At 62.0% G+C, this 13,174-nt stretch overlaps 2 protein-coding genes across 5 annotated transcripts in view; both read left to right on the top strand.

Moving 5' to 3' along the window:
* The window catches only part of MGRN1 (mahogunin ring finger 1), a 53,702-nt gene extending 45,268 nt beyond the window's left edge, over positions 1-8,434 (top strand). Inside the window, exons 11-17 of one of the 4 annotated variants that reach the window (XM_027683698.1) lie at positions 649-758; positions 1,632-1,703; positions 4,106-4,329; positions 5,332-5,455; positions 5,902-5,947; positions 6,696-6,806; positions 7,884-8,434. In XM_027683698.1, coding sequence (XP_027539499.1) covers positions 649-758; positions 1,632-1,703; positions 4,106-4,329; positions 5,332-5,455; positions 5,902-5,947; positions 6,696-6,806; positions 7,884-7,996 — 800 coding nt within the window. In that variant the 3' untranslated portion in view covers positions 7,997-8,434. Of the gene's footprint in view, positions 1-648; positions 759-1,631; positions 1,704-4,105; positions 4,330-5,331; positions 5,456-5,901; positions 5,948-6,695; positions 6,807-7,364; positions 7,410-7,883 lie in introns of all 4 variants that reach the window. The other 3 variants (XM_027683696.1, XM_027683697.1, XM_027683694.1) reach the window with 3 other exon arrangements.
* A 476-nt stretch (positions 8,435-8,910) lies between these two features.
* Positions 8,911-11,799, top strand: NUDT16L1 (nudix hydrolase 16 like 1). The gene is made up of 3 exons (XM_027683544.1): positions 8,911-9,157; positions 9,585-9,845; positions 10,805-11,799. Exons 1-3 carry the CDS (start codon positions 8,933-8,935, stop codon positions 11,246-11,248), a joined length of 930 nt encoding a protein of 309 aa, XP_027539345.1. The 5' UTR covers positions 8,911-8,932; the 3' UTR covers positions 11,249-11,799.
* The last annotated feature ends 1,375 nt before the right edge of the window (positions 11,800-13,174 follow it).

Below are 13,174 nucleotides of genomic sequence, written 5' to 3' on the forward strand. Positions count from 1 at the left end.
GCCCTTGGCACAGAGGAACTGACAATATTAAAGATCTGCAGATAGAAAATGGGGCTGTGGGCAGGGGTGGAGATCAGAGCCGTGGTGGTGAGAGGACCAAGGGATCTCTGTGCTGGAGGCAGGAGTACAGCACTGACCCCCCAGCTGGGTTTGCAGCCAGTGCAGAGCCTCTCACCACCACAGCCCATGGCAGGCACAGTGCTTCCAGTGCCAGCTGGGCCCCAGGGCTGAGCTTTGTGGGGTCTGAATGAGCCCAGAGTGGTTTTACATGAGCCCCCCCCCATCCTGTAGATTGCAGTGCACTCCCAAGGCCAAGCTCATGTTTTTCTTACTGTGTCATTGGAATGACCCACCCTTAAGGGCAACTTCTCTGGGCCTCTACACTCGTACAGTATCAGGCCTGAAGGATGTCCATGACTGTGCCTGTTCTCTTTAAGGACTTGGTGTGCCCAGACTTTTTCAGCCAGCAGATCTCTTCCCTCTCTAGCTGAATTGACTGAAAGCCCGACCACAGCGCTTGGCTTTGGGGTGCTCAGGGTGCACAAGGGAGCTGCCCCATGCCAACAGTGTGTCTGTGGCAAGGCAGGGAGCTCTGGCATGCCCTGGTCCTGCTGGGCTGTGCAGTGACTGCCTCGTGTTCCCTCCTAGCCTTCCGTGCCCTGCTGCAGATCCGGGCGGTGAGGAAGAAGCCGGGGGCTCTGTCGCCGGTGTCGTTCAGCCCTGTCTTGGCACAGAGTGTTGACCATGACGAGCACTCTGTAAGTACCTTGGGACCCCGGGGACAAAGCCTGGGGGCTGGTCTCGGCCTGAGCAGGCAGCTGGTGGGTGCATCAAGCTTGGCCTGATGGCTGGTGACACTTCCTGGTGTCCCAGGGACCTCGGGAGGTTGGCTCAGACCCTGCACTAAGGACTTCTGAGCAGTGCAGCCTTTCTTGTCAGCCTGCAAGACTGTGGGTTCCTGGATTAGTGATACAACTAGATTGGAGGAAACAAATCCATAGAAACCTCAGGCTGATAAGATTTCTTGGGGCCTGTCCCAGCAGAAGAGTGGCAGACTGGGCATGACAGGGTTGGGGCTGGGAAAACAGGGCAGGGGGGTCACAGTTTGACTTGCCCACACATCTGTGTGGCATCACACCAATGAAATGCCCTTGGCACTGGGGTTCTCAGAAAGGTCTCTTTTTTGCAGCCTCCCTGAGTGTGCTGGGAGGCAGCTGAGGGAGTGTGGGATGGGTAGTGTGGCGCTGGTGGCCTCGGGGCCCAGCTGCGTGTCCCCAGTGTGGTGAGGGCAGCAGCTCTTTGCCTGAGCGGTGCTGTTGAACAGCTGGCTCTGGTGGGACACATGAGATCAGTGAGAAGGAAAACCACATGTAGATCATCTTACAGGCTTTCATGGGAACAGATTCTGTCACAGGAAAAGGCTGCCCTCTGCAGTGCTTTAGCCCTGCTGCCTTCAGCTGGGGCTGAGGAACAGGGCAGGGTAGAAAGCCCGAGGGTTGCTGTGAAGCAGAGCGTGGTGTGTGGAGGAAGCAGGTGCTGTCACCTGCAGCGAGGCGAGGAGATGCTGAGTGTCTCTTCCTGTCACTAACCTCAAGAAACAACTTCTTTAAAACATGGTTTTCTCTTGACAGCGTCCCTTTAAGCCCCTTAAGGTGAGCTCTGTCTCCCTGCCCAGCAGGAAGCCTAGGAGGGGAGTAAGAACAGTAAGTGGCCTCGGGTGGTTGCACTGGGCTCCCGCGGTGTCACCTGCACGAGGCAGTCACACACACGGGGCTTGCTGACACGCTGGGTTTGACCTGTGCCCCTGCCTGGGCTGTGACACTCCACCTCCTGCCTCCACCACGGCAGTGAGACACTCACACCCTGCACGGACCATCACTGACCTCCCTGGTTTGCCTATGGACAGCAAGCGAGATGGAAGCAGCTTGTCACAAGGGTCTGACACTGCCTTTCAGGGACTGTCCCCAGGTCCTGAGCCTGGATGATTTATGGTCCCTGACCAAGATATTTTCACAGTTTCATAGGACTGTGGGCAAACTGCTGTCCCCTTGGCTCACCCAAAAGCTTCCTTGCACTTGTCTCATCCCCTCGGCAGTTTGGTGTGGGCACATCCTGGTGTAGTTTCCAGCCCGGTGCTGGGATGTAGAGGTAGACAAAGAGGCACAGCTGGAGCAGGTCTTGCCTTCAGGAACACTGGCTGCAAGGGGCTGATTTGCTTTTACAGAAACAGGAGGGATGGAGCTTGTCTTGTCTGGGAACTCTCCGAGTTGGTGTGGGATTGAGTAACTGGAACACTGTGCTGGGAACAGCATGAAGGCAACTGTGGGGGACCAGGAGCTGGGAAAGGGAAAGGTGAAGGATGCCCCAGGCCAGGAAGGTTCTGTTTGTGCCCTCTGTGTACTCCCATCAGATACAGCTATGGCTGTTGTTGATATCAAGGAGGTTTTCTTTTGCTCAATCCAGCCTAGATGCTCAGTGTTACGAGGAACGTGGCTTGGTGGGCTTGTCAGGTCTGGAGAAAACCAGGCAGGGTTCAGGTAATGAGGCTCTTGCAATTTTGGCACGACATGGCTCTCTGCAAGCCTCCTCCAGTGTCCAGCAGTGCTCCTGGGTGGTGTAAGTGTCCCAGAAGAGAGCAGTGTCTCTTAGGGTTGTTTGAAAGCTCAGTAACTTGCAGTGAGGGTGTTGTAGCCATTGGCTGAGAAATCCTCCTCCAGCCTCTGAGTAGTGCCATGGAACCTGAGCTTTCACCACAACAACCCAAAATGAGCAGCCTTGGAACCCTCAGGCCCTGATCTGCACAGGCAGGAGAAAAAGTCCCAAACTTGAGCCAGGGGAGTTTGTCTCCCTGACTTTTCTGTCTACAAAATAGCACCTCTGAACTGCTGTCTGAAGATGAAAGGTTTTTGGAGGTGGCTTTGGCCCCACCACCTACAGCTGGCAGCAGCTGGGAGCCGATCCCTTGTTCAGCTGAGCTGAGCTGGTTCTCTTCAAACCAGCACAGGACCAACACTGAGGTGAGGGTCGATGACTGACCCTTCCCATCAGACCTAATTCTTCCTGTGACCACAGGTGAGTCAGTTCAGCACTGAACCCACACCAGATTAGTGACTGTGCTGGAACAGGCTGCTGGGCAGGCTCATCTGCCAATGTGTGACGGGGACATCAGGCACAGAGTGGCCACAGGAGTTCATGGCCAGGCTTAGCAGCAATGTGCCATCTTAGGCACAACTTAGAACCACCTCCCTGAGGAACAGCTCAGTTTAATGCAGTCTGGACTGCTGCAGTGTTGCCTCTTCATTTGCATCAGGCTGGGCTGATCTCTCTATGGCCTCCTGGGTTGCAACATAAACCCCATTTGTCCCTGAGTCCACGTGATCTTTATGATCAGGAGGGTTTTTAACCAGTGTTGGTTTAATGGCTTTGGAAGGGTTCCTCTGACTGGCAGCTTCATGAGTTACAGAGGGAATGGGAATTGGTGTGGCTTTCCCTCTTCCCTTATGGGTTCTGTGGTTCTGTGATCCCTTTCCTGCCCTTTAGCAGAGGTGACTGTGCAGGGAGCCACCATTAGCAGCTGGGAGGACATGGGAGAAGTGGAAGTGGTGTAGGCTCTGAGAACCATCAGCTGGTGCACATGTTCTCCCCTCCTTCAACTCTGTCTTGGTGACACTGGTGGTGCTGTGAAACAGCTGCATGTTCCTTGGCTGGAAGCACAAGTGAGGTGTTCATTGAGCTGGAAGGGTCTCTGAACCATTAGAGGAACTTCTGGGAGAAAAAAATCCAAATGTATTTTATAGCAGCTTTTTGGGAACCCACTTTCTCACCCTCCTTGCCCAGCTCTTGAAAGTACATCAGAGGGCTGCCCAGCCACCATCCAGCTTGATGGGATGCCCAGTCTCTGGGCAGTGCTCTGGAAACTTGCCTGGAGCATCATCAGCCTTACAGCCCTGAGGGAATGAGTGGCTGTTGCGGGGGAAGGAGCTGAGGTGCTGTGGGGATGGGCTGCCTGGGAGGGCAGGGCTGGGTGGCAGCAGGGCCTCCCTTTTCCAGGGGGGTTCCCGCCTGGTGATGTTCTCCCAACGTCCCCTCTCTCTCTTGCCTGCAGAGCTCTGACAACATCCCTCCCGGCTACGAGCCCATTTCCTTGCTGGAAGCGCTGAACGGGCTCCGCTCCGTTTCCCCCTCCATCCCCTCTGCTCCTCTGTACGATGAGATCAGCTACTCCGGGGTGGTGGATGGGATCCCTCCCGCCAGCCGCCCGCTCGTGGGCATGGACAGAGCCCTGGAGAGTGGCCACCAGAAGGGCAAGCGCAGCAAGTCTCCAGACAGGTCAGCGTGGGGATGGGGGACACTCCTCCTGCAAGCCCTGAGGGCTTGTGGCCACATACACTTGGAGCCAGGAGAGGGCTCTGGCTGGTCCCCTCGCTGCTGACCCGGGATTTTAGGAGGCCAGCAGGTACTTGTGCCAGAGAGAGAACTGGGACATCGTCCCTGTGTTCAGCCTGAGGTTACAGCTTGTGTCTCCTAAAGGCTGGCTGTGCCACCAGAAGAAATAGTATTTTTAACAAGGAGAATTTTATCTTAGAATCATGGAGTGGTTTGGGTTGGAAGTGGTCTTAAAGCTCATCTCAGTCCACCCCCTGCCATGGGCAGGGACACCTTCCACTAGCCCAGGTTGTTCCAAGCCCTGTCCAACCTGGCCTTGGACACTTCCAGGGCTGGGGCAGCCACAGCTTCTCTGGGCAACCTGTGCCAGGGCCTCACCACCCTCACAAGGAAGACTTTGGATAGAAATGTCTCCTTCCCAATGCACTTAGTCCCTCAATTTGTATTTGACATCCAAACCTTTCCATGGAGCTCCCCAGGGGCAAAAGAATGGGGAGAGGAGTGACCTGAATTTCAGAGCACAAAGAGCTCAGTTGAGATCCTGTAGTTGTTGTGTGAAGGCTCCTGTGTTGGCCTTGGGATGGAGGGTGTAGGTGAGGATGCAGGGCTGTAGAGATAGGATCAGCCTGGGTTTGTTCCTGGCACTCCTCCCTGTGCTCCAGCCCAGTTTTCCCTCTGGGAAGGGAGTCCAGAAGGTGTGAGGAGCAGTGTGGGACCTGAGCCTCTTGCTTTCCATGCAAAGGCAGGTTTGTCCAGGCTGTGTTGCTGTGCCAAAGCTCGGCACTCCTTGGCTCTGTCCCGCTGTGCTGCCGCTCCCCATGGAGCCAATACAGGAGGCCCTGGTGAATTCAGGGAGCTCCTGCTCGTGGGCTTGTGCTGCCCCAAATCCTCCAGGAGCTGTGGTGCTGGTGGCTCCCTGCAAATGGAGTTTCTCTCGCCACACAGCACACTACGGTCCCCCTCATCCCCAATCCACGAGGAGGATGAGGAGAAGCTCTCCGAGGACTCCGACTTGCAGCCGGCGCTGGGTGGGGGTGAGCTGGTCCTGAGGGAGACCAGCTCTCCAGAGGTGAGTGTGTGCTCTGCTGGGGAGCTGCCCTGAGCCAGAGCTCTTCTGAGGGGGCTTCTGGGGCAGGGGAGGTATCTTGTGAAGGGCCATTGCCCAGAGCCTTGGCTGCTTTATTTACCCCTAGGGCTCCATGGGGAAGGATGTAGCCACTCCCTGTGCCCCTGACCCCTCTTTGGGAGCAGAGGCATTGGATAACCACTCCTTTGGAGCCATGTCAGAGCTGACCTTCCCCAATGTCCTGAGCAGTGTATGGGGCAGGGATGGGAGCTGGACCTTGCTGGGATGTAAAACCCCTCCATCCCAGCCCATGGTGCCACAGCACTGGGGGGTGGCCCCTTGCTCCTGCCCTGGCCCCAAGTGCAGCTCCCTGGAGAAAGCCAGAGCAGGAGAATGGCACAGCAAAGGCCTCCAGCTGCAGAAATAACCTGTGCTATCCCTTCTTACAGAGCGTGGCAGGGGAAGAGATGGAGGAGGCCTCGCCTGTGCAGCAGGGTAGGTGTGAACCTGGCTGTGGGTGCAGCCAGACCTGGGCTTGGTGTCCAGTGCTGTTGTGGTGGGATGGGGACAATTAGGGAATGAACAGAAACATCCAGTCCCCAAAGTCCATCTCTAAGCCTCTGTGCTTCACCAGGGAAAGGTGCCAGGGTCTCTTCTGGGAAGTGGGGGAAGAAAATCCACAGATCTCCCTGGTTTATTTGCCAAGCATCTCACCTTGCTCTAAGCTCTACACATGTAGAGCTTTTCATGCCATGGGCTGTTTCCTTGCACCACTGGGGTCCTGGTGAGAGCACAGTCACAGTACTGGGCACGCAGGATGTGCCCCATGTCTTTGGGATGGATCTCCAGTGCTCAGCCAGCACCCAGAGGGCACAGGGATGGGGTGAGAGAGGGGTGATGGGCACGTTTTGGGCCATGAGCCTGCATGTGAAGAGGTGGCCCTTTGGCACTGTGACCTGGGCCAGTCTGACTGGCTCTCCTGGGACCTCTGGGGGGCTGGGGGGACCCGGGGAGCTTCCTCACGAGGAAGATCTCCACCCGTGCCGGCCAGGAGACCCCCGGGGCTGTGCTGGGGGCTGAGGGCAGTGCCGGGGGCTTGAAGGGCAGTGCTGGGGGCTGAGGGGCTGAGCTGGGGGCTGAGGGGCTGTGCTGGGGGCTGAGGGGCAGTGCTGGGGCTGAAGGGCAGTGCTAGGGGCTGAGGGGCAGTGCTGGGGGCTGAGGGCAGTGCTGTGGCTGGTTGCAGGTGGTGGCCGCCCGCCCTCGGTGGAGGACGTGCTGCAGGACGGCGGCTGCGGCGAGAGCCGGAGCCTGACACGGTCCGAGAGCGACCCCCCGGTGGACGTGTTCCTGCCAGGTAATGGCCGTGCCTTTGGGGCTGGAGCTGCGGGGCCGTGCCCGTGGCTCCAGGGCCTGGGGGGGGTTGGGGAGTGTGTTCCTGCCCACGGGCAGCCCCAGCTGCAGCCTTGAGATGGGGCAGGAAAGAGCTGCCCGGAGCACGGGCTGCTGCTCCCTCCCGTGGGCAGAGCTGTGGGCGAGGGGGGGTAACACAGAGGTAACTTGCCCCGCCTTCTCTCTCCTCCTCCCTCACCCTTGTGTCTCTGTCCTTCCCCTCCTTTCTCCTCTCTGGGCTGCAGCCACTCCGTGGCAGTTTTGTGTGACAGAGGCCTCCTGGGCGCTCCCAAATGTGCTCCTGCTTTTGGGCAAGGGAGGGGAAGCATCTGGGCCAGTTCCTGGGGGTGGGGCAGTGTTGTCCCGCGGGGAGGGGCCCCGTGTGCCGGGGGGCCCTGCCCTGTCCTCACCTCTGACTGTTGTTGCAGCCTGTTCTCTGCTGTAGAGTCGCAGTCTGTTCTGAGTTACCTCTCTAATGTCTCCTTCCCTCTCTGTCTGCCTTCCTCCCTCCTGTCTTGGGCAGCACTGGGTCCTGATTCCTGCTCTGTTGGTATAGAGGAGTAAGCTGGTACGTCTTCTCATTCTTCTTTACTGTTGTGAGAGGCAGCAGGAGCCCTCCTGGGAATGTGGAATGGGGCTGGTCCCGGCCATGGAGCAGGGATGGAAGGGGCAGCAAACCAGCCAGGCTTTGTCCTGGGTCCATTCCCATTCCTGGCACCAGCATCCCTGCTGCCCCTGCGTGCCAGGACCCCAGGCAGGGCAGCAGAAACCCCTGCCCTTCCCACTGGCTTCTGCTGCCTCATGGCACCGTGAACACCCTGCTGGTGTCCCCAGGCTGGTGACAGAGGGTGTGTTGTCCCCTTAGTGTCCTGTGTCCCACCCCTGATGCTGAACCTGCATCGGAGGAGATGGAGCACTTGGCTCCAGCCCTGTCTCCCTTGGCCAGCCCAGGGCAGGAGGGTTTGGCCGATCCCCATGCCAGGCCCTTCCTCTGCCCCCAGGGCTCCCGTTTCCGAGGCTGAACCCCCTTCTCCTCTCCCAGGCTCATCCGACTACACCAAGACGCTCCCCGTCCGCGGCACCGGCAGCCCCACGCAGCCCCTTCTCTTCGAGCAGACCCATCTGCACCTGGAGGACGAGCAGAGCCTCCCGTGAGCGGGGCCGGGCCCTGCCGGAGCCCCCCGGCCCTGCCCGCGCCCCTCCGGACACGGTCCCGGCACAGCCCGTGCATGTTCCCTGGCGGTGGGTCGGGGCTGGGGCCGTGTTTCCCGTGGGCGGTGTCCGTGGGGCCGGGCGGGGGTTTGGGTTCGGATGGGCAGATGAAGGACGGACACTACCGATGTATATTTTGTACACACCGAGCACAGCCCTTTGCTGTCACTGCCCCTGTACAGACAGAGCCGTGGCCTCCCCGCCGTGCCGGGCCGCGGGGCTCCGCGGGGAGGGGGGTCCGCGGGGGTCACCCCCGGCCCGTCCCGCAGAGCCCGGCGCTGCCCACGCCGTGTGCCTTGTTCTGCTTCTGCGGGGGGCCCGGGGCGCGTCCCCCCCACCTCCCCGTCTATGTTTGTAGGAATAAACACGTGGAGCAGCCCCGCCAGAGTCCGAGTGCGCCGGGGGGACAGGGAGGGCACACGGGCGGGGAACCGGGGGGACCGGGAGGGACCGGGGGCTGCGGAGGCGGGGCCAAGGACGGAGGGGCGGGGCCGGGGAACGGGGCGGGGCCAGTGGCTGAGGGGGCGGGACATTTGCGCTGAGGGGCGTGTCCACGTCCTGGGGCGGGGCCAAAGCGCTGGGGGCGGGGTCCTCCGTTCCGTCCCCCGCCACCTTCCCGTCGTGCCCTTCGCCGCCCCGTCCCTTCCCCCCGCTCTGGGCTGCGATTGGCTCTCTGTGGCGCTCGGCGTGCGCAGCCCGGTGCCCGCGCGCCGCCCGCCCCGCCCCGGGGGCGCGCCGCGATTGGCGGGCCCCGCCGGGCGCCCATTGGCCCTGCGGCGCGCGGCGCACCGCCATTGGCTGGGCGCGAGCGGCGGTCCCGCCCCCCGCGGTGCCGTGGGCGCAGCGCGTGCGCGGAGCGGGTGGCGGTGGCGCGAGGCGATGGCGGCCGTGGGGACGATGGCGGCCATGGGCCCCCTGCCCGCCATGGGCGCGCTGCCGCCGCTGCCCACGCTCGGCGTGCCCGGCGTGCCCGAGCTCAAGCCGCTCACGCGCTACGAGGCCATGCGGCTCGGGCCCGGCTGGAGCCACTCCTGCCACGCGATGCTGTACGCGCCCAACCCGGGCATGCTGTTCGGCCGCATCCCGCTGCGCTACGCTGTACTGGTGAGGGCCAGGCGGGGCCGCGCCGGGAGCGGGAGCGGAGCCAGGGCCGGGGCCGGGGCCGGGGCTGGAGCCGGGGCTGGGGCGGGGCGGGGCGGGAGGGCGTCGGGGCGGACGGGGCTGGGCCGGGCGGCGGGTGCGGGGGCGGTGGGTGAGGGGGCGGCTCCGCGGGAGATCCGAGCAGGGCGGTAGCGTCAGGCTGGGCCCGAGCCCAGGGGGAGTCCCCGGGCCCACGGGCGGTGCGGAGAGCCCCGGCGGCCGGGCCGGCGTCGCTGAGCGGTCCTGGATGCGCCGGAGCTGGAAGGGCCGCGCCGGAGCGGCCGCGGCGCCCCCCGCGCTCCTCCGGCTCCTCCGGAGGCTCCGTGGCCCCCCCTCGCCCCCCGGCGGGGGCCCCGCCGTGCCCCATTAACACCCTGCGCCTCTATTGCAGATGCAGATGCGGTTTGACGGACTGCTGGGCTTTCCCGGGGGGTTCGTGGATCGCCGTTACTGGTCCCTGGAGGACGGTCTGAATCGGGTGCTGGGCTTGGGTTTGGGCTGTGTGCGCCTGACGGAAGCTGACTATCTGTGCTCGCACCTGACAGAGGGGCCACACCGCGTGGTCGCGCACTTCTACGCCAGGCAGCTCACCCTGGAGGAGCTGCACACCATCGAGATCAGCGCGGTGCATTCCCGAGACCACGGGATGGAGGTGGGACACCCGGGAGGGGTGTGCGAGCTCTCACTTAGCCCAGGGAAGGCGCCGCTTCCTCCTGGGTCTGCCGGGCGGCCCTGGCCAGCCCGGCCGGGGAATGCACCGCAGGTAGAGCTGCCGGCGGCAGGTGCCAGCACCGCCCGAGGCATCGGCGATAGGAGCCGGCTGGGGTCGCGCTGTGGGCTCCAGAGCGCAGGGAGCTCCAGCTCCAGCCTTTCCTGGCGTCTGCCCATGCAGGGACGAGCCTGTGTAACCCTCGGCCAAGGGATGTGGCCGAGGGCCGTTTGCAGCTGGGGGGGATCCCCCCCTGCCCTGGGCTGAGTGCCCTGGACCGGACCGTGACCGCGGTGTGGTGATGTCGCTGTGACCCGAGTCCTCCCCGGCCTGCACGGGGGTCGTGCGGGGGCACCTTCCTCCTCCTCCTCCTCCTCCCGGGCAGCTGAATGTGGCTGAAGCCCCGGGGCATTGTGAGAGAGACCCAGGGCCTCCCCCTGCGCCCTCCGGGCGCTCGGTGGGTGTCGGCAGCCGCGTGAGCAGAGGCAGCGGGCGCTGGGTTGTGGCCTGGGTGAGGGGGACACGGGGGCAGCTGTGGTGTCCCCACACGGGACAGGGGCTGGAGGGGGAAGGGACACTCCCCATAGTGGCTTGGGGCAGCGGGATCCCCCCCAAAGGGGCAGGATGGGGGAACAGAGCCAGGGCTGGGATGGGGGGGCTGGGCAGGGAGAGCAGGGGCCTGGCTGGGGGAGCTTGGGAAGGGGCAGCACTGGGGCTGAGCTGGGCTGAGGGCAGGGAAGGGCAGGGGCCAGTGTGGAGGGAAGGCAGGACCTGGCAGCGGGGCAGAGCGGGCCTGGGCTGTGGGCTGGCGGGCACTGGGTGAGGGTGTGGGGACAGGGGGGTGCAGGGAGGGGGGCTGGTGCTGCTGTGGCCCTGCTGAGCTGTGCCCTGTGCATTTGCAGGTGATGGGCATGGTCCGGGTCCCCCTCTACACCCAGAAGGACCGCATGGGCGGGCTGCCCAACTTCCTGGCCAACTCCTTCGTCGGAACTGCCAAGTTCCAGCTGCTGTTCGCCCTGAAGATCCTGAACATGGTGCCGGAGGAGAAGCTGGCCGAGGCGGTGGCCGCCACGCAGAAGCCGAAGAAGGCGGCCATCGACCACGCGGGAGGGGCAGCGGGACACCTGCACGGCCACAAGGCGGGCAACGAGCTGGGCAAAGCGGGCAACGAGCTGGTGGAGCGGGCAGAGCACCCGGGCGTGGCGCAGGCGGGGGCCGAGCAGCTGGCGGGGCTGGAGGGCCAGGCCCTGGCGGAGCAGCTGGCGGGGGCCGAGGCGCTGGAGCAGCCGGCGGGGCTGGGGGCCGATGCGGTGGCGGAGCAGCCGTTGGCTGAGGCGATGGAGTGACCCCACCGTGTGTGCGCTCCAGTAAAAGTGGGTGAGCCAAGAGACTTCTACCTTTCCGACCCGGGGCTGCAGTGGCTGCCCACGCAACCCCACTGCCCAGCTGGGAGGGTCTGGGTTTGTCTGAAGCAGGGAAAAGCGATTTATTTTTATGGCCATTAAACTCTTAGCGAGCTTCCCAGATCAACCTGCACAGCCCCTGCAGAGAGTTCATGTGCTTACGTGAGGGCGCCAGAGCCTTAGAATTATGCTTTGATTTCAGGGACACACTGCTGCTGTCAGGTCCCCCTTCCGTTTTTAAGAAACAAAACATATGAATTTTTTAAATGCCCCGTGTTGACTTGGCTGTGTTGGCAATGGGCACAGCTGAGGGACGGGGCTGCTGGTCAAGCACGTCTGCCCATGTCAGTGACCAGACCCCCACTCGGGGTGCCAGTGTAACAGGGCAGCTGTGCCATGAATTCCCTCTGGGGCGTTAGAGGTGCTCATGTGGGGCCCTACCTGGAGATCTGTGGGAGCAGGAAAGTGGAATAAATGGCTTTGCTGAAAGTTTAGCAGTTGGGATCATTCTTGAAGGTTGAGGCTGAGCCTGTGGGACCCAGAGCTGGGGGAAGGTAGGGCTGGGAGGGAACAGCACCCACCAGCTCCTGCTGCCACAGGGGTTTGTCCTCTGGACTGTGCCAGGGCCAGAGGTGAAGGACGGGGCCAGAGGCAAAGGACAAGGACAAGGCTGCTGATGGCAGCCCCTTGGGGCAGTGGGGCTGTGGGGTGGCTCAGGTGCTGCCCCGCTGCAGCTGTTGAGGTTTTGGGTTAGTCCAGACTGGCTCATGCACCCCAGGGCTCCAGGCAGGAGCCTGGGAGCAGCTATTTGTGCTGCTGCAGATGCTGAAGCACCTCCTGAGCACTGGCTGTGCCCGAGGGGCCTTTGTCCTGGCTGAAATGTGGGGCAGCCAGCAAGGAGCCCCAGTCCCTGTGGGGCTCAGGAAAATCCTCCACCCACCATTGGAAGGGCAGGCTCAGTCAGGAGGAGCTGCTCCCTGTGCCCTGTCGCCCCTCTCTGCCTTCTCCAAGCTGATCCCTGGCTTGGCAGGGCATGGCAGCAGCTCCCCCAGGATCCCTCCAGCCCCCATGAGGAGGGTCTGTGGGCACCCCCCAGCACAAGGTCAGGGCCAGAGCAGTCAGTTGGTTCCTGTGCAGGGACAGACAACTCAGAAAAGAGGTTTGGTTTAATTGAAGATATTTAGCGAGAGGCTCTTCAATAAATAATGGGCTGCAAAGTCGGGACAGGGCTAGTGCTTGGGACAGGGTGGCAGGAGGGCACAGACCAGTCACAGCTCCCCTGGGGATGTGCTCCAGTGCTGCAGCAGTGGAGTGGGGTTGTGTAAGGGGAGGAGAGAAAGGGGACACACATACATCAGTGCCAGGCACTCAGGAGAGAAAGAGCTTCATTCTGGTCCAGAGAAGGCAAGTGCTGAGGAAAACCAAGGGCTTGGGCTGCTAAAGAACCTCTAAACCAACAGATGTGTTTAAGTAAAAAGTGGATAAGTGAAAATACCCCGGACTGAAAAGTGGTAACCCAGGTGAGGGTGTTGTGGAATTGAGGCTGGAAGGCGCGTCAGGGGCCCTGGGAAAGTACTGGGACTGGAAGGGGTCACTGTGGGCAGCTGGACCAGGGCAGGAGCTGCCTGCCCAGTGCCACTGGCACTGCTGAACTGGAGAGGAACCAGAGACAGATGGGGTGAAAGAGGCTCATTCTGAGGGCAGCCCTGGCATCTTGGGGCTCAGAGGTCTCAAAGGATGACCTTTCCACCAGCACCAGCTTGACTCCTCATAAACACTTCATTACCTTGTGTCAGCCATTGAGCTATGCCTCTGAGCCCCAGAAGGACCAGCACCTCACAGAAGAGCCTTGTGCTGCTCCCAGAAGGT

Source organism: Neopelma chrysocephalum, unplaced genomic scaffold, assembly GCF_003984885.1.
Source record: "Neopelma chrysocephalum unplaced genomic scaffold, ASM398488v2 Primary Assembly neopelma1_65, whole genome shotgun sequence".
NCBI classification, from domain to species: Eukaryota; Metazoa; Chordata; class Aves; order Passeriformes; family Pipridae; genus Neopelma; species Neopelma chrysocephalum.

Bases quoted from the DNA above. Each gene is read 5' to 3' on its own strand.
- NUDT16L1 (XM_027683544.1), top strand. From the start codon at position 8,933: ATGGCGGCCGTGGGGACGATGGCGGCCATGGGCCCCCTGCCCGCCATG. The intron at 9,158-9,584 runs GTGAGGGCCAGG...CCTCTATTGCAG, and splicing joins CGCTGCGCTACGCTGTACTG to ATGCAGATGCGGTTTGACGG. The intron at 9,846-10,804 runs GTGGGACACCCG...GTGCATTTGCAG, and splicing joins CCCGAGACCACGGGATGGAG to GTGATGGGCATGGTCCGGGT.